Here is a 21,197-nt window from a genome sequence, read left to right as displayed (position 1 = left end):
GGGGCAGGGACAGATTTGAATGGCAAGATATTCTCTGTAAAGCGCTGCGGAATATGTGTGCGCTATATAAATAACTGATAATAAATAAATACAATAACTATTTTGGAAGCTATATGCAATACAAACTTGTAAGCCTTAATGTGATGGATGAATGAGACTACCAATCATTTGGTGCTGGCTGGCACTATATATAGAGCTCTTCTCTACCCTTTACACACAGGAGCATCTTGTACACGTGTCCACATACATCTTACCTACAGGCACTACCAGTTGCTTTTAAAAGTATGTTTAATGCATCTTATTCGCAAAGTGATGCGAATAGGAAGTACAAGCAGCTTCTGCTGATTAAAATGATATGCGCCATTCTTATATTGTGTACACTAACGTCAAATAGTTATGTAATCAATTATATTTATAAAAATAAGTATAAAGTGTTCAAGGAGTTACTAATACTCCTGTATAAGTATTAAAAATATACGAACCAATATTTTTCATCACACAGTACAATAGATCAGCCTACAGAATCAAACAAATACTACATAGACATTGGAACATCCTTTTACAGGATCAAGATCTCAACAAAATTCTGAATACTACACCAGATATTGTTTTCAGGAAGGCCCCGAACATTAACAAAATGCTAGTGAGAAATCACATTAAACCTACCAGTCTCAAACAAACCATTCTACCCTCCTCGACACACGCCAGCGGATTCTATTATTGTAACAAATGTGCAGGTTGCAAGAATTTACAGAATAAGAGCACAAAAAAACAAATAGAGCTTCACTCTAATGGAGCATACACACGATCAGATTTGTCAGACTTGTCAGATGAACGATTTTACCAAAGTTTTGAACGATTTGAACGATTGAATGATTTTTGACTGCATTAAAATGAATGGAATCGTCCAAGTCTGACTGCAAACACATCAGATGTCAGATATCGTTATCTGTCAAACGGGAACGCACATTGTAGATCGTCCATCGTTCAGGCATGTCAGATATGTCAGATTTTCCTTCAGATATGAACGACTGAACGATTTTTGAATCGTTATCGTTCATATCTGAAGGAAAAATCTGACCGTGTGTATGCACCATAACACAGTGAACAGAACATTCAAAATCAAACAGATGACATGTGACACAAGGGGAGTAATTTACTTGCTCAGGTGTGGTTGTGGGCTTGAATATATAGGCAGGACCATGAGACCTTTAAAAACAAGACTATATGAACATATACGTAATATAAAAATTGAATATGATAACCACAGCGTTTCTAGGCATTTCAAGGAGGTACATGACTCCAATCCCACGGACCTCTATTTTATATCTATAGAACAACCAGGTAGAAACTGGAGAGGTGGAAACCACATGGATTACTTAGACAAACAAGAGATGAAGTGGATATACAATCTGAAAACGATGGCACAGACAGGTTTATTTAAATGTAGATTTCAACAACAGCATACTGATAAAAAAATAACAATAACATGGAGAGTTATTTATGCACATAGATCTGTGGGTAGAATTACAAATGGGGTGTTAGGGAATACATTGATCAGGAACAGAGACGGGTGTACAGTGCAGGTGTGGACACGTGCGCTCAGACGTGTGTGCACACGTGCACAATTAATGTGTGAGTGTGCAGACACACAGACAGACAGACAGACACACACACACATTATAGAGGGTCCACTATTCAGGATAATATTTCATTAAATTCTGGCAGAAACATAGGAGATGGATGGGTGTATGCTTTGGCCGGGACACTTGCCACAGGAGTGTTTTTTGTGACTGGTGTTCATAATAAGTATATGATCAATATTAAAATATACTAGATAACAATACAACAATCAAAGTGTGATCACTATTTCACACTATCATATAAATCAGAGTGTTCATCACACATTAATTATACTATGGTGACAAAAATGTCACTGTAATAATTTCTATAAGCACCATATCATTAAGATTACAGTTCCCTATAGGAGAGATCCCCCTTAGACGCTTTGCCATTCTGCTCCTCTCATAGGAACATGGACTACACATCTATGTGTATGTATATATATGTGTATCATATATGTGTGTGTGTGGATATACATGTTTACCCTTTCTCTTTTAGTGCTTTTCTCTTTTAGTGCTTTTTTCTTTCTTATCTTGTGTTACCCCCCCTTTTCACATTTCACGCATTAGTGCTGTTTAAGCACACATCAATAATACATACATAGAACATAAGATCTAATCACACACTTATGCAGATAGTGACACACGGTACTGATTCATTTATTTAAATTTATTGCCTTATCTATGGTTCAACCTATACATACACAGTTGTAAGCCTTATATCATTGCATTCACATACATAACTATACTTATGCTATGTAAGGAGGATCACTTTAAACGAAAACAAGTGTATCCATTTAGACTAAAGACGTCTCCCTAATGAGGAGAGCCAGATGGACACGCCCACCGAGGATCTGATTGGAGGATCCATGGATATATACCATATTGAGACTAATGAGTATCAACTTGAAAAAGGCCATTAGGCTGAAACGCGTTGTTGTTAACACGTGCAACACACAGCTACTCAGCAGATGAGCAGATAAGTCCACGTCCGGGCATCAGTAACAGACTACCGACTCTATCCGGCTGTGTGCCGCCCGCCAGCCCACACCCCTCTTGATAACAGGTGCTGTGGAGGAGAGGAGTCACCGGAGGCTGCCTATACAGATCACAGAGGATCCGGGCAACATCTGCAGCCCGCCAGCGCACTTCAGAACTGTGCACGCTGATATCCAATCCGGCACACAGACTCTGTGGAGGAGAGCGGTGAGCGACAGTCACCTCCAGACGGGAGAGGATGTATCACGATCAGTACACCACTGTGCCAACGGTAAGGACAGGAGTGCGGGACGCCGCCCCTGTCTCTATTTTAAACATTGTTCACCACTGTGCTTTTTTCAACTGTATCATATTCATTGAGTGAGGGCACGTATGATCATTCATACGGAAGGTCAGCCCTGTATGAGGGTACACCTACACCCTGCACGATCATAAACCTTTTGGCCATAACAGTAACATTGTGACACGTATATGTGCATACAAGCACCATCTTTTCTACTACGGACTGTCAGAGAGGTGACATCAGGGAGACGTAGACACGGGGAGCTATACGGAAAGGGACCCTATACAGGGGTTACCTTATGTTACCTGCACCTCGATATAGGTACCCACACCTATCCAGAGACAGTTTTGACTTAGGAACACGTAGACACCTATTGGTGGCCTATGGAAAGAGGCACCCTAAAGGAGCTCTCTTATCCATCTACAAGAGTCACTGCTTAGAAACTTTAATCCCTACTTTATTGTACTACATTTGGATACCTCCCTAATAGCATATATCGTATATTTTTAATACTTATACAGGAGTATTAGTATCCTTGAACACTTTATACTTATTTTAATAAATATCATTGATTACATAACTATTTGACATTTCTTGTATTCACTGCTTCATCACTGGACATAAAACTTTCTCATACATCATTAGAGTAGGTTAGCGCTGGACACTACTATTTAGCCCATTATCTTCTCTTGATTTTGGACAACTCTGTGCCTAGCTGCTTCCGAGAACATTGGCAGGCATACTGTACCGCTGGTATCCACATTCCGTACACTGTAACGTGGCATTCTGTATGCAGATAAACCTGCAGTCACACACAGAATATAGACATGCTGCATCCTATTCACTTTGAAGGTAAAAGCCGCACGAAAAGAAGCTTGACGTTACAGTCACGCCACGGCGCGACTAGAAGGGCTGTTTAACACGCAAGGAAGCTAGATGTACAGTATGTGGATACATCTGTATAATAAAGAAACAGTCTTTGTAATAAAACAAAAGAAACAGGACACAAAACATCATTCTGAATGCTTGCTATAAGTGGAGAGTACAGAACTATTACTTTTTGTATGACTAAATCCTCTCTGTTATAAGTTCTAATTATCCTAAAAGCTAGAGATGCAAAATGAGACTTGTGAGATAAAACTAATGGTAACAGTAGTGTGAAACAGCAATGCTGACATGCATACTTTACGTCACCTAAATAAAAACACAGAATATAGGGAATTCAAAAACAAAATCTAATACAAATTACAATAAATAGTTTTCAAAATTGCTTTTGCTCCAACCTCCAGGTGATTTCTAAATATACATTCTTCTATGTATTGTGCGTTGATTATGGTCTCATAAATCACCTAAATGCCAGAAAAAGCTTTAGGAACAACAAAATAGAACACCGAAAATTGACATTCACTGCCCTGATTGGTGAGAAACTTGGTCAATGAGTGCAGGACGTTCAGTCAAGAGAAAAACAAAGGGATTAATTACTAGTAAGATATTAAGTATTATGTTTGTTTCTTATACTGACAAAACAGCCAAGTATACTGTAATTGTGCGCTTTAAAGACAAAAGATTTCACTGTGCAATGTATTAAAGGAAACAGGCAAGTCACTATTTGGCATCACATATGTTCCTAGGTGCTAATACATATCATTATTGTTTTAGCAACTGTCACCTTTCATGGTAATCTTATCGGATAGCTAAATGTTAATAATAAACTGAAGAATCAAATGTATTTAGATGTAATAACAGTATACACCATATAATATGTGCGCAAAAAAAAAAAGAATAATTTGCATTAATTACCTCCCTCCTACCCCCCCCCCCCTAAAAAAAAATTGGCAGTGGCATAACTAGGGTCTTTGGCGCCCAGAGCAAGATGAAAAATAGCCCACCCCCCAACAGTGTGTGCCAAAAAATGAATGTGGCCACATGGAAAAGTGGCGTGGCTATACCAGGAAAATGGGGGCATGTCAACATGACACCGCCGTTTCTCATCACTCTGGGAACATTCCATATGCAACTTAATGGCCCCATTATACTGCCCCTTATGCAGTGCCCCAGTAGTAGGAGGGGTGGCAGCAGGGCAGCATCCGGCGCACGTGATGGGCCGGTAATCTTTGCCGAGCAGAACCGCCTCCCGGCGCTCTGCTCAGCCAGGATACTATATTAAGAGGCGAGAGTGTACCGTGAGGCCAGGCCCCCGTGACTCGCGGCACGCACCTGTGAAACGTAACCACGCCCATTTTGCGAGCGAAGCGAGTGTTTACCTGAAGCCCCGCTCCTGCGCCCGCCGCCCGACTGCTCCGTCCTTGGTCATCGCACTGAGCAATATGGGAGAGACATCATCACTCTCTCCATTCACCCACTGCGGGAGCCGGAAGGCGGAGCTCAGCAGGAGTGAGTTCCAGCCTCTGGCTGCCGCTGCACGGAAGGAGCTGCCGGGGACCTGCTGGTAAAAAAATCTCAGTGGGGCCTGGCAAATGGAGTAGGCAGCTGTGGCATCTCTCCAGCCCAGCGCCGGCTCTGGGTGCAGCAGCCAATAAGAATCTGTCTGACTCTTATTGGCTGCTGCTGGCTGCTCCTGGACGGTGGCACCCCCCCAGCAGCTGGGCCTGACACGGCGCCCTGGGCACGTGCCCCTCTTGACCCCGCCCTAGTTACGCCACAGCTCACTGTCCCCTTGTAGCAGAAAGTATACTAGAACAATATTTACTGATGTACACTACAAGCCTCCAGTATTATTCAGATAAGTGCAAATATAATCCGTTAACCAAGTTCATTACTTTTGTCTAAACTTAAAAACCCTTTTTAAATGTTATTACAGTATGCCATGGTTTGATTATATGTATCTGTAGGGGACTCAGAAAACTACATTCCATATCCGTGATTATCTTAAAAAGGATAGAACTGCATATAAGAGACCCCTTTTATTGAATTCAGATAAGCTCCCTTTTTATACCTTGTACAAGGCATAAACAATATCACTTACATTTCTGCACTTTACCACAGAGTTTAAGGTTTGGCACTTGCCTTTAATCTTTTTTCAAGGAATTTTTGGAAGTGAAGGTAACGTTTTGGTTTACTGAGGTAAAAGTAAAATTTGATTATTTTGTTACCATGCTTTATTTCTTAGATTATTGTAACTGTGTTAATTTGTAATAGCTCCTGTACTCTGTTTTTATATAAATATCTGGCAACCGATTAATCACATCCATACCCGGAAGTAAGGGTTTTCAAATGAAATCCGTACAATGGGGTTAATGTGTCAAACTGTAAAAGGAGTAGAGAAGTGGACTAGTGGAGAAGTTGCTCATAGAAACCAATCAGCTTCTATCTATCCTTTATATAATGTACTTGAAAAATGGTACGTCAAAGCTGAATGGGGTTGATGTATCAAACTGTGAAAAAAGAGTCGAGAAATTGCCCATAGCAATTCATGTACCACCAATGTATATTCCTCCACACAAGCACTGCAACAATTTTTATTATTTACAAGTTTTTATTTTTATAAGAAAAATACTTTATTTTATACTAGTGGCCTTGGAGCTTTCTTTGTGAACTACTGCTCTCTAGCATTTGGATGTATAATTTTAAATAAAGGGTGGCCATAATTAAACTTTCCCTATTAAGAGCAGTCTTTAGCTTGACCTAACAATAATTATGACATGGGAAGCAGGATTCTGCAGGAAAAAAATTTAGTGCAAAAAGGCACCGATAGGATGATTATGGCGCAGTACAAATTGAAACCAGCGTATAAATGGACAGAAAAATAATAAGACTAATCTGTAATGAACAATTATCTTTATTGTGTTACACTAATGATAACACAGCAATAACACATTTGTCTGTCCAATTTCACATTGTACAGCGCCATATTCCACCTAATGGCGAATATTTGCACTGTCAGTAATTTTGTGTCTAGAATCCAACAATACCATCAGAAATGTGATATCACGTAAGGTTTTTGAGAGGTTTTGAATAATATAAACCCAAAAATTAAGTATTTAATCACAGTAAGTGCACGGCAAGACACCCTTCTGTGCTATGGGGAACACATCCTGCCCAGGCTCTTCATCCTCTATGTCATCAGAATTCCCCTTCTCATCTTCCTCATTCTCCTCAATGTGCTGATCCTGGGGCAGAACCCACCTCTTAGCGCTGGAGGTCATGCTGCTTGCTAGCTCCCAAGACGTCTCTACCATAGAGCGTGAGGGTCTGTCGGATGGCAACAGGCGCAGAAGCTGGTCTATAGGTGAGTACAGTGCTGTGTATGTGTGGTATAATGGACACTACTACTGTGGATATTTTGTGTATAAGTAGCATTACCACTGTGGGCATGTGTATAAGGAGCACTACTACTGTGGAAATTATGTGTATATGGGGCACTACTACTGTTGGAATTATGTGTAAGGGCACTACAGTCGGCATTGTATATAAGGTGCACTACTATTGTGGCATGTGTATAAGGGGCACTACTACTGTGGCATGAGTATAAGGGGCACTACTGTGTGGCGTAACATGTAGAAGGAGTACTACTGTGTAGTGTAACGTGAAGAATATGGGGCACTACTATGTGTCGTAGAGTGAATAAGGGACATTATGTGATGTAATGTGAATCAGAGGCACTATGTGTGGTGTAATATGAATAAGATTACGATACTGTGTAGTGTAATGTGAAGAATATGGGGCACTACTGTATGTCGTAGAGTGAAAAAGGGACAATATGTGATGTAATGTGAATCAGAGGCACTATGTGCGGTGTAATATGAATAAGATTACGATACTGTGTGGTGTAATTTTAATTGGGAGTACTATTGTGTAGCACGCCCCTTCGGCGCATGCTGTCCCTTTGAAAAGTATAGGAGGGCACAAGTTTACAGTTTGCAGGGGGGAACCGAACATCCTAGCACTGGCCCTGCTCACACCACTGGCTGTGACCAGTGCAAGTGGCAATTTTACCTGTGTTTTAATTTCTCCATTTTAAATCAGTGGTATTCTTTTCTTGCGTTTGTTATTTCGTATCTTCGTGAGTAAATTTTCTGCTCGGTTTGTAAGTAGCGTTCCTGCAAGGCTGTTTTCAAAAGGGCAGAATGTGCCCTGCACTTTTGGCGGCGACTCGCTAAAACATGGCGGGTGCTGTCCCCACCCGCGGTTTGCAGTGTCCAGTGGGTGGGAAAATTTGCGGTGCATGCGCCCGGCATCTATTCACTATCGTGAACACTAGTAAGTACATACACAGTAATACAAAATAACAATAGACCCCACGCTACAAGCGCTAGTCTTCAATACAATACTTATGACCAATTGTTAATATAATCAACATCCTCCAGGTTTCATCAACAATGGATGGCAAGGTGGCTCATAAGTTATTCTGTTCCTTGTAGGTATATAGAACGTATGTCCCCATAAAAAAAGAGAAAGAAAGGTGGACATATAGTGAAGAACAATTTAATAGACAATAATTAAAAACATATATAGCAAGTAAAAAATATCCAAAATGTTAAATGGCGTCAGTAACCAGCTAATAATGAAACACTGGCATGTAAATAGTAAAACAAGCAGAATACAATAATGAACTTTGAGCACAAAAACCGGGAATCCCCAAATAGCTGCATAGCGGCAATTACCAACTAGATGGGAAGAGCTGACAACGGTCACATCTTTATGAGCATGTGAGGGTGCCGTAACCCAGCGTCTGTCCCGGTGCATAAACTGGATACTTGCCGGTGTCCTTCACAAGATCCACAAGTTGTCATCAGGTGGGGTCCCGGTTAACGAGTAACACCAGAAAACTCAAGACAAATCACCTCACATCATAGAACAGAAAGAATTAAATAATTAGGTTTGTGACTTGAAACTGTCAAAACACAAGCTGAACCTTTGGGTTCTAGGCTGCAATAGCAGAACATTCTGACTCAAGGTACGACAAAGTTCAAGTTTTAGAACAAGACTTTTCTTTGTCCACATATTTTGAAAAGAAAAATTCAATATGTGAATGTACTGATGTTAACGGTTTAATGATTGAGGGCACTAGCTATGGCAGCTGCTAACATGGTAGCAGCTGCGATAGCTCTAATTTGGTAATGCAGCAGGAGACAACATGCCATCTACATGCATTACTGATCCAAGTTGCGTTCTAGAGCGCAACATTGGATCAACTGCGATCTCATCAGCCGGTTAAATTGCCAATGGAGTCACGCAAACCGGCCGGCCGCCGCAGATGGCGAAAAGATGCCAGGAATTTGTCAGCCGATGGAGATCCTGGCCTAGTCACTCCCCAACAAGGGTGGCACACATGCCTCTGCTTTGGGAAACTGAGGCAGTCACCGGCCCTGCTCACCCCAAAACGACAGCAGACTATTACTGACAGTCTGCTGCCAAACTGCAAGCGATATCGCAGACCCGTACTGCACAATACGGGTCCAGCGTATGCGCAGATTCCTGAACATGGGGAATCTGCATACAACACTGAGCTTCGTCCGCAGCTGAATCAGGCCCTGAGTTTGGTGCTCAGCACAGTATTAGTGAGTGGTGACTGTGTATTGATTCCTCAATGAGTAGTCTGAAAGCAGTGTTACACTATAATGGGATCAAACTCCCTTCAGTGCCTCTGACCTATGCAGTGGACAGGATAGAAACTTATGAAAGTATGGCTGTGTTGTTGGAGGGAATTAAGTATAATGGAGCGTACACACGGTCAGATTTGTCAAACTTGTCAGATTTGTCAGATGAACGACTGAACGATTTGAACGATTTTACCAAAGTTTTGAACGATTGAACGATTTTTGACTGCATTAAAATGAATGGAATCGTCCAAGTCTGACTGCAAACCCATCAGATGTCAGATATCGTTATCTGACAAACGGGAACGCGCATCGTTGATCGTCCATCGTTCAGGCATGTCAGATATTCCTTCAGATATGAACGACTGAACGATTTTTAAATAGTTATCGTTCATATCTGAAGGAAAAATCTGACCGTGTGTATGCACCATAAGATGCCACATAAAATCATTTTACCTCCGCTTCACATACAGGGCTGAATTCAAATAGAAAATGGGCCTCAGACTGCGCGCGCGCACACACACACACACACAACTGGAGGTGCCTACCTGTGGAGACAATTGATATATACACGAAAAGAAATACAGGTGCTCAACTCCAAATTGACTTATTGTATATAAATAAATAAATAAATGGAATGAATAGAGGTTTTGGCATAATCTTGGCCATGGTTGTGGGCCTACCCACCACATCCGGGTAACCTCTGCGTGTAGGTCCCTAACATACTAGGGTTCAAATCCAGAGCACAGAACACCCCCAAACTAGCCTGATGGGCAAAATGAAAAAAGTGGTACAGTGAAGAACAATAGCTAGGCTCTTTTATTTACTGTGGGTGGTGGCCCCGGATTTTTGGAATAACCAATTGGTTTAGATTATGTTTTACTATGTCTATTTTTTCTGAAAATTTCTATGGAATAGGATTGATGTTAGATTCAGGATGTTTTTTAGACTCTGTGAGGGATTACAGATGGCAATGTGAAGTCCAACAATGAGGTTATCTAAAGTTTTTTGGCCTATTAGGGATTATTAGGTCTTATTACCATCGTTAGGGGAGGGGCATATTAAGCCTTTCCTGGTTGTAAACTCCACATCCTGAGGAAGGACAACAGGTCCGAAACGCGTAGATGGTGGAGTAAGGAGCAGGAATTGCATTACAGGCGGTATTGTGTCATCTTTTTCAAGTGTTCCCTTATGGTTTTTCTCCTCTATTTTCATCTTGTTGGAGGACCATCTCTGAGCATTTCCGGGTACACAGAGATGTGTTCATAAACCATATTGTGTATATTCCATTGCCACCTGCAGTTCCAATACTGCTTCATGTTCTTTTATATATTTTTATATATATGTGACTTGGTCGTTTGTTTTTTATGGTTCCGAATGGGAATAAAAAGGTTTTTTTTAGAAAAAGAAAGGAATTTTTTTGGTACCAGGTTTATATGAAAAGGAAATCCCAAAAAGAAACCTTTACATGCAAGAACCAAGGGGGACAAACAGTGAGTGCCTGTCAATAGAGCCTAAGGAGTCTGATCTATTTAAGGAGAAAGGAGGTGTTAAAGAAACCTTTTAGTGAATGGTATTTGAGTATACGTGGTGAGTTCTATCCATTATATGCAAAACAGAAAAAGATCCAAAATCTTGGAGTGAAGTATTGGCAGAGACATACCTCAAGACGGAGGTGGATGCCCCATAGATCCTTTCATACAGACTGCGCCAGTGATACTATCTTGTTGTTTTATTAAATTGCATATTGGGGTTTTTGGGTGAACCTGAGATAGGACAAGGCAGCGGTCTGTGGTCACGAGTTACTACTTTTCTCTTTTTTATACAGTTTAATTTCTAGCCCAGCTAAGCCGCCCCAAGGCACCGCTCTAATAAGAAAGATGAAGTGTAAAAGAAATAGGTAAGAGCAGCCGCAGCTGCATATAAAGAATAAAAATAAAAAAGTGAAATACATGTTAAAAAACAGACAGTGAAGCGTTAAAATGTGTTGAAGGAAAAATGTGTTACACTGCGGTGCACTGAGGCAGATCAACCAAAGCAATCCAGGGGGACCCACGCCCCAAAACTGAACCAAAGCTGCACTACACAGTCTAAATATTTGCAGGACTTACCTATATTGTGCCTCTGACTGGTGTGCATATTACAATGCCAGACTCCATGCTCTAAACCAATGTAGTAGGGGTGCTAGTCTGAGTGGAAAGTGTTTCAGACTTTCCAGGTATACAAAGCAATGCACTTATTAGATTACATAGAAAATGGGCCTCAGACTGCACACCCTGAACATACACATATATATATATATATACATACTGTACATACTGTATATACATACTGTATATATACACATATAATTGAAGGTGCTACCTGCGGAGACAATTGATATATACACAAAAAGAAATACAGGTGCTCAACTCCAAATTTAACACGCATATCGCCCGTTTATTTCACTTGACGCATGTATGCGCGTTTCGCGTTTAACAAGCAATTCAATTAGAAAATGCTTATTCCGACGTTAACACGGGTATTACCAGCAAGAATTATCGTGTGAAGTGTGGGTGAAAATGTGGAAATCAGCTTGTACACCCCAAAAATGCAAACTAAATACACTATAGAATAATAGTATAGAAGTCTGTAAGTGGCCAAAAGCAAAGTATTTGTAATTCTTAAATTGTGTCACATGGCTGTTGCATTTTTCAAAAACAATGAAAAAATGACACAAAGCAATTTTTTCCTGCTAAGTAAATGGGATGCAGTCAGGAAGCCGATGGTCACAATGGCGACCGCCGGCTTCCCAACTGTGTAATCCCAACAGGGGTCTAATGACAGGCGTCGAAATCCCGACGCCTGTCTCATTATCCCTACGTCGGGAGCCCGGCATACCGAACGAAGGTAGGCCGGGTGCGGATAGCCGGGGTGGGGGGGGGACGTTGAGGGTTAGGTTTTAGGGCTCCTGTGGGGAATTAGGGTTAGGCACCCCCCCCTCTGGGAGGTTAGGGTTAGGCTAGGGGAAGGGGGGTTTAGGGTTAGGCACCCCCGGGGGGAGGTTACACCCCCGGAACACTTAGCTTTAAGCTGCGGAGAATGGGGGGTTAGGTCTAGGCACTGGGGGGGGGGGGGAGTTTAGGTTTAGGCACCCCTAAGGGAGGGTTAGGGGGGGAGAAGGTTAGGGATAGGTTAAATTCGTCCTTGTCGGGATCTCCTCCGTCGGGCATCCACTGTCAGTATTTGAACCGCCGGGCATAGGTTCGGCGGTCATGCATACCGATTCCAAGTAAATGCTCTAGATAAATTTAGGTTGCATAAAAATTCCTGTAAGTAGATATTTGTGTCATTTTAAGCCACTTTTAAAAATGTGTTAAAAAAACAACTGTAACTCTCACCTGCAATCTTAAAAACTTCTATCCCATTCATACAGCTCCCCCTTATAACTGTCCAACATCTTGTAACCCATTATTCTGCATTTTGCAGAATTTCACCCCAAAAATGGCATGTCATTATTGACCAAATTAAGCCAATTTGGGTGTTCTAACTTTTCACCTGCTCAGGAGGTTCCCCCCAAAAAAGACACGTTAACTTATTTGGAAAATGAACGCACGTTGTAATTGAATAGCTTCCAATTTGCATCTCTAGTAAAAAGTCACATTTACACCAGATAATGGGTTATCGCGGCTAGTTGAATTTAGTCCTAAATTGGGCCTAATGAAGAATTTCGTGAAAGCTCTGGTAAAGGCCAGGCTTTCAGTTATCTGAAGGAAATGTTTCTGCAGTTAAGCGAAGCAAAGCTAAAACAAGACATATATGTTAGTCCTCAAATGAGGAAACTGCTTATGGATAAAATATTTAACTCTAAATTGATGGAAATTGAGTCTGCCGCTTGGTCCTCCTTTAAGGTTGCTGTGCGTTGATTCTTTGGGAACAACGTGCCCATCATGTATGAACTATTGGACTGCTTCCCATGCCCTAATTAGGCTCCCTACCTAATGGGGTATAGTTTCTAGGGTAGGAGTCCAGGCGCTGTGTGAACCACAATGGTGCCTTGTTTAGATGAGCAATTCTCCTACGTGTTTCCCTAAAACAGCCTTGGTCTGATTGGTCCAAGTGCTTTTTTATTTAAAATTGACTACACTATAGGATCTGTATATTGTCCCATTCAACAACAGAGTCTTCTGAGTATTAAAGGCCCCAACTTAATAAGGGTTGTAGAATCTGGCCTCTCAGAAAGATAAAATTACTTATAGTGGTTGTAATCAGATTAAGAGCTTTGTTTATTTTCAGTAGTATGCATTATTTTATCAGTTACAGTGCTGAAAGATGAAATTCACTACACTGTCAGCTTTCTTGTTCTCCTTTTTTTTTAGCGCTCTTTTATAAACCAGTCCTTTGGTTGTTTTATGTTGGACCATACAGGAGTAGAGGCAACCTAGCTTTGTAAAAATGCAGTCGTGATGGGGAAGGATATCTTGCAGTGACATGAAAGCTCTATATGGGCAGCACTACATGGACAACTGTGTTACAATGTGGCATTGCCAAATTGCCTAAAGTATAATTGCTCCAATCCATTCAAAGTCAGCTCGCAATCAGCAAGAGAGCAAAGTGCAATATCTGCAGAGAAGCTAACGCACACAACAAAAGTTTTAAGTGGGATAAATGGACTAGGCAGTTCTAAGATGTAACATCAGGTACCATGCTGTATTGACAAATTTGTAAGTTTTGGATTAATAGATTTAATGGAAGCGACTGGAGTGAAAGTGGTAATGTACTTAACGACCAGGCCAATATTTATGATTTGGCAATCAGATGTTTTATTGCACAGTTAAAATTAATTTACCACGACTGTGGTAATAACTACATATGCATCAATGGAACAGTTGTGAAAAAGTGCAATGTAAAGACCCTATTTAAAGCACATTGTGAGTGTAGGGTACCAGATTTAGGCAAATCATCAGGACTTAGGAGAGCTTCAGAGGGTTCAGAGTGAAAAACAATTATCATTGGTTCATTATTTTAAGGACGGTTAAGCTCTGGAACGCATTACAGGTTGAGTCTCCCATATCCAAATATTCCGAAATACGGAATATTCCGAAATACGGAATATTTTCAGCATGACTGAGATAATGAAACCTTTGATTTTTGATGGTTTAATGTACATAAACTTTGTCTAAGGCACAAATTATTAAAAAGATTGTATAAAATAACCTTCAGGCTGTGTGTATAAGGTGTATATGAAACAGAAATGAATTTCATGTATGTACACAAACTTTTTTTGATGCACAAAATTATAAAAAATATTGTCTAAAATGACCTGCAGGCTGTGTGTATAAGGTGCATATAACACATAAATGCATTCTGTGTGTATATTAGGGTCCCATTTCAAAGACATTTCATTATAATATGCAATTATTCCAAAATACGGAATATTCCGATATCCAAAATACCCCTGGTCCCAAACATTTTGGATATGGGAGACTCAACCTGTACCACATGAGATGGTGATGGTAAATTCATTTACAGATTTTAAAAATGGATTGGATTTTCTAACACAATTTGTAGCTATATGTCAGTTAGGGTCATTATTTCTGAAAATATGCCTGATAGTTAAGCAAATCTTTTTCCCCCAAGTTGGCAATGGTCATGCTCAGAGTAATGTTTTTTTCTTCCTCTGGATGAACACAATTGGCATTTATGAGTGTGCAAACTTAAGGGACTTTTTTTGTCAACTTCCTTAACTATGTAAAAGCATAGATAAGTTAAAACACTTTTTACCAATGAGCAAAAAGGCAACCAAAAACAAAGTCAATGAGATCACAGAGTTCATATTTGAATTTTAAAAATATTTAAAAAAAAATGTTTTGCTGAGCATAAACATAAGTAGCCTAGAAACAACTTTCGTCACACATTTAACAAAAAAAAGTGCTTACCCTGTATTAACAGCTGGTATAAAAGGTTTATATGCGCATGAGTAAACATATCCATGCAAACACACGTGTGGAGCTAATGTTTTGGAACTTAAAAACTTGGTAGAAACATCAGTAAAGCCCTTGAAATTTTTTTTTAAAAGTAATAAAAAAAAATCCTCAAACTATTCATCACATTAAAAAATTAAGGTAATCACATTAATTAATACTTGCCAACTCAGTGTAATTCAACAATGATAGTACGTAGGAAACAACAGCTGTAAATAAAACTACCTTAGTCCTTCAATGCTGAAAAGGTGACTTACGTGAACAAAATTACAAGATACAGTGGTGACTAATATTTATATATGTGATCATACAAATCAAGACTTATGCCTCTGGGTTTTCACCATCAGTTCCAGTAGCAAACCTTCTACATAAAACATTTTAAGTGAATAACAACAGTATTTAAGACAGGGATCGGCAACCTTTGGCACTCCAGTTACTGATGACAAACACATGACAAAGCATCATAGGAATTGTACTTCAGCAATAGCTGGAACACTAAAAATTGCCCATCCCTGATTTATAATAGAACGAGTCTACAAGAACAGAACAAAGAAAATGTAAGAAAGAGAACAAATGGCATTCAATTACTAGTGATACTACTTCCAGGCAAAGCATGCTTCAAAAAACATGAGGGAATCTTCCCAACAGGACACTAAAGACAAAGCAAAGACAGCACATCTACCACTACAGAGAATATGTGAAATTACGGAAGAGTTAAAAGCAGGGAGAAGAAGGGAAAACAGACGGATGGCTGAAGAGAGAAAGAAAATACAGAACATACCAAATCTAGAACAGAGATTGCCGGCATAGCAGTCTGCCGCAGATAGCAAAGAGGAGAGGGGAAAAAAGAAGCTAAGTGAAAAATAAACATTAAAATGGTATTTTCATAAAGCAATTCCTCTTCTCTGTTGTTCCAGCCATTTGTTTTCCCATGCACCTAAGAGGCAAATTAAAGAAAAATGCAGGACGATGCATAGATATGCATAGAGTGAAGGGTGACAAAAGAATGTATAACTGAACAGAGATCTTGCTTAAGAAAGGTTCTCATTGTGCTTCATTGAACCTTTATGTTGGCCACACACAAGTGATTGTGATCAGAAAATGAGTAAATCATTCCAATACGGCTGTCCGTGTGGTTTATCAAATGGTGAATGCACAATTTATTTTTTAATTTTGGAACATATGCTAATGCACATGAATTTAATATTACTCAGTTATATTACTGACAATTTTTCTGTTCTGTATGTCACTTACTAAGATGCAGAACAGATTGTTCACCAAGAAAATGGCAAAATTGTAGTGTGCAGCCAGCATTACTGTACGTGCCATAATCAGATTTTTAAAAACTTAGCTATTTTTGTGTACTAACCATAAAAAATATACCAACTGAAACAAGTTCACAGGAATAGATAATGATATAAAAGATAATCAAGAAATCTGTAAAATTTTTAAAAATAACTATTTTGTCCCTCAATCATCAGAAACGCAGGAGTTTCACCTGGGCATTCTAATCATGCTGTGTGATTGTACCATGCAGATCACAAATTATCCAGGAAATTCTTTATGAGGGAAGGGAACAGCATAGCTGGAGTGGGTTGGCCAAGCAAATATGCAAAATATACTTGAGGTCAGACAGGAGGGACGCCCCATGGTTCCATTAGTTGGGGGTAGGGGTATTTTGTGAGAAAAATAATAATTAAGAGACTCGATAACCAATAAACAGGAAAATGTAATATTTAACATACAGATGTGCCCACATACATCTATCCTCCATGCTCTACAAGTCGCACCACACAAAGCAGGAGCTTAGTGTGACTCGGTAGCGAGTTTTTACCTTAAAATGTGTTTTATTCACACAGCGATGCGACTAGGCAGCACAAGCAGCATGCCTATGTTCTGTGAGCGAGTGTGGTTGTATATGCATGCTAAACACTACGTTATAGTGTTACAGCCGCTGACACTTAAATGTAGATACACCCGCACTCACTCACAAAACATAGGTATGCTGCATATCATTTTAATGAGCAGAAGCTGCCTGTGCCATCTGGTCGCATCATTGTGCGAATAAGACGAATTTGAGGGTAAAAAGACGCACGAAAATACGCTCAGCGCTATACAGTCACGCCACGGCATGGCGCAAGTAGAAGGGCTATTTAACGCGCAAGGAGGCTAGATGTATGTGGACCCATCTGTATTACCCTCGAACGTATTTCAGTGCCAACTGGATAACAAAGTGCAGAATAGAGCACTCGATATTCAATATGTTAGCCAATCATATTATTTATATTAATATATGCATAAGTAATCTAGAGTTTGTTTTGATAAAGTATACATTATTTTGGAGCAGCTGCAACTAATGCAAGAGAACTGCACACAAAAGTTTAACTACTGCACACACAGATTAACTACTCATGAGAAGCTCTTTCTACTGGGAAATATCCCATATACTCTACTGAATTTTGTTCTACAGTAAGAGAAAAACCCTTAACCTTTTAAAGTAAAATAAAATAAAATCACATTAGGCACCATAGTGTATATCACCAATCTGAGTAGAAGCAAAAGCAATGACTTGATGTTGCAAACTGTATCAGACAGTGCTGTACAGTGTCAACTTTCTTATTCCAAACACTTTCATGTCTGTATGTAACAGGTATGTATTCAAGATGCCACACCAGGGATACACAAATCATTAAACAAAGTCTGTATAAAATTACTTATTTGTAGACAAGAATAAAAAGACCAAAAGAAAAAATATAATTAGTGGAGTGGTCTGCAATATAAAAGGAAAAAATTGTTTTTAAAAGATTACGTAGTTAACAGTTGGAAGGCAGCATAAGAACAACATTCAGTAGAAATATTAATTATATATATATATACATACACACACAGTATTTATATATGTATTTCATTTAAGATACCTATATATATGGTATAGTGTCTCTCTTATAGGGTAATTGTCATTGTATAAATGCTACAAAGCTCAGATATGACAAGAAAGCAGAGTTATACAATGTAATTATATTGTGATAAAACTGTAATCATGAAACAATATTATAAATAGGCATATTTTAAAAGTAACATTTTGAATATCAGTCCTTTGCATTAACACAAATTCTTTAAACAAAAGCCTTTTCACCTGTGATAGCCAATTCTAGCTTGTGATACACACTTGTGAAAGAACCCTGCTAAATTCAGAGCTGTCAACATTTGCCTGCAGCAGTATGGGGGAAATTTATCAAAACTTGGAGAGAAATAAAGTGGAGAGAAAGTACCAACCAATCAGCTCTTAACTGTCAATTTTCAAACACAGGGCCTGATTCATCAAGGATCGCTATTACGAACAAATCTCCGTAATCGACACGGAGGTCAGCTGTAAAAATGTGCTAATGATTGCATTCGCAATGCCGTCGCACTGCCAGCATAGATGCCCACTGCCTCCCACTACCGCTATTTCACATCCGTAATACCTTGCAAACCTTCATAAACAGTGTAACATCGAGTACAATCAGTCCCTCACGCAGAATTACAGCAGCCCTGACCTTGCACGAAGTGAGTACTCAGACTGCGTATGCAATCACAATGGCTAATTTACGCACGCCCATGCAGCGTTGTTCAAATGGACAGGCACACCTGCGTTTTTCCGAGCACCCCAATACGCTCACTGCCTGTCAATCACTCTGCGATGGCTCTGCGTGATCTCCGTGATTTCAGTGCGATCGCAGTGGTGCCTTCGCGCACTGCAATGCATACTCAATATGTTGCAATCGCCTGTCTGCATACGCTTTAGCAATAGCAATCCTTGATGAATCAGGCCCACAGCCTTTAAAAATTACAGTCTGAAGCTGATTGGTTAGCACTTTATCTCTCTCCAAGCTTTGATAAATCTCCCTTTGTATTTCTTATGGTGTGACACCAAGTGACAGCTGTACTATAACCTTCCAATTAGAATTCATAGCAAAAAAGGAGAGTTATGGTAAAACTTACCCTTGTTAATTCTCTTTCTTAGAAGTCCATAGGGTCCACAGGGAGACAATGGGGTGTAGGTGGTACCGTGTATACTCGAGTATAAGCCGACCCGAATATAAGCCGAGGTACCTACTTTTACCACAAAAAACTGGGAAAACTTATTGACTCGAGTATAAGCCTAGTGTGGGAAATGGCAGCAGCCGGTAGTGCCCCCAGTAGTAATTCCCCCTGGTTGTGCCCCCAGTAGTAATCCCTCCAGGTAGTGCCCCCAGTGGTAATCCCCCCTTTTAGTGCCCCCTGTAGTAATCCCCCACTGGTAGTGCCCCCTGTAGTAATCCCCCACTGGTAGTGCCCCCAGTGGTAATCCCCCCCTGGTAGTGCCCCCTGTAGTAATCCCCCCTGGTAGTTCCCCCAGTGGTAATCCCCCCTTTTAGTGCCCCCTGTAGTAATCGCCCCCTGATAATGCCTCCTGTAGTAATCGCCCCCTGGTAGTGCCCCCCCTCCAGTAGAGAGAGATGTTATATGAATAAAAAAAAAATCACTTACCTGAACACCCGCTCCTGGTCCCGCCGCTGTCCGCTCCTCCGGCCACTTTGCATGGGAGAGATGTCGTCATGACGACGTGTCTCCCATTACCCACTGCGGGAGCCGGAAGATGGCTCCCGCAGTGGGAGCAGCAGCAGCCGCTGAGAGTCTGACAGACTCTCAGCGGCTGCTGATTACACCAAACACGCAGCTGCCGGCTCCGGCGGCTGTGTGTTTGGCAATGTGTAGCGCTGACCAACTCCGTCCGGTCAGCGCTACACTTGACTCGAGTATAAGCCGAGGGGGTACTTTTTCAGCACATTTTTTGTGCTGAAAAACTCAGCTTATACTCGAGTATATACGGTACTTGGAAGACCGGACACCAACAGCAAAGCTTTTTTTTCTATCCCAGGATGCTCCGGTTCTTCCCCCTATATCCCACCCACAGCCTGAAGACAATTCAGTTTTGTTAACAAGCCCAAGGCAGGAGCAGCATAGGAGAGAAGGAAGACTGGTACACTGGAGAATCACACTCACACCGAGAAGGAAACAAGTGACCAAGAGAAGAAACCCATAGAAGTCAGGTGCGTCAGGGCGGGTGTCATGTGGACCCTATTGACTTTTACCATAACTCTCTTTTTCTTCTTCAGGGTCCACAGGCTCCACAGGGAGACAATGGGGATGTCCACAGCAGTTGTTCAAGGACGAGGATGCTCCTGAGCTGAGAGGAGAACCCGGCGCCCAAAGAAAGCATTCTAAGAGGCAAATGTATCAAAAGGAATAGAACCTAAGAAAGGTATGGACAGAAGACCATGTGGCCACCTTGCAAAGCTGTTAATCAGACGCGCCATGGCGGGCTACCCACGAGGGATCCACGGAGCGAGTAGAATGAGCAGATACTGAAGCCGGCACAGGAAGGCCAGTCTGCGTGTAAGCCTGTGAGATAGTCATGCAAAGCCATCTGGCCAGAGTCTGTTTGTTAGCTAGTCATCCCTTCTTGTGGAATCCATATGGGACAAAGAGGGAGTCCGATTTCCTGATGGAACTAGTACGGTCTGGTGATTGAAAGGCCAGAACCACAATTTCCTCATTAAGGTGGAAACGAGAGACCACCTTGGGAAGGAAGCCAGGGTGCGTCCGAAGAACAGCCCTGTCTGGATGATAGATTAGAAATGGGGAGCATTGGGAAAGCACCCCTAAATCTGATACACTACGGGCGGATGCTATAGCCAGAAGAAACAGAGTCTTCACAGTGAGCCATTTGAAGTCTACTGAATCC

The 21,197-nt window shown here is 40.8% G+C and overlaps 1 protein-coding gene across 29 annotated transcripts in view; it reads right to left on the bottom strand.

Moving 5' to 3' along the window:
- AFDN (afadin, adherens junction formation factor) overlaps positions 1-21,197 on the bottom strand; it is a 364,648-nt gene that overhangs the window by 53,605 nt on the left and 289,846 nt on the right. For 11 of the 29 annotated variants that reach the window (XM_088481599.1, XM_088481597.1, XM_088481582.1 and 8 more), the window contains one exon: positions 16,209-16,241. The exons of the other annotated variants lie outside the window; for them this stretch is intronic. In XM_088481599.1, coding sequence (XP_088337725.1) covers positions 16,209-16,241 — 33 coding nt within the window. The remainder of the gene's footprint in view (positions 1-16,208; positions 16,242-21,197) is intronic. 29 annotated transcript variants of the gene reach the window in all.

This window comes from Taudactylus pleione, unplaced genomic scaffold, assembly GCF_031769625.1.
Source record: "Taudactylus pleione unplaced genomic scaffold, aTauple2 ptg000275l, whole genome shotgun sequence".
Classification (NCBI taxonomy): domain Eukaryota; kingdom Metazoa; phylum Chordata; class Amphibia; order Anura; family Myobatrachidae; genus Taudactylus; species Taudactylus pleione.
This window is presented reverse-complemented; position numbering and strand designations above follow the sequence as displayed.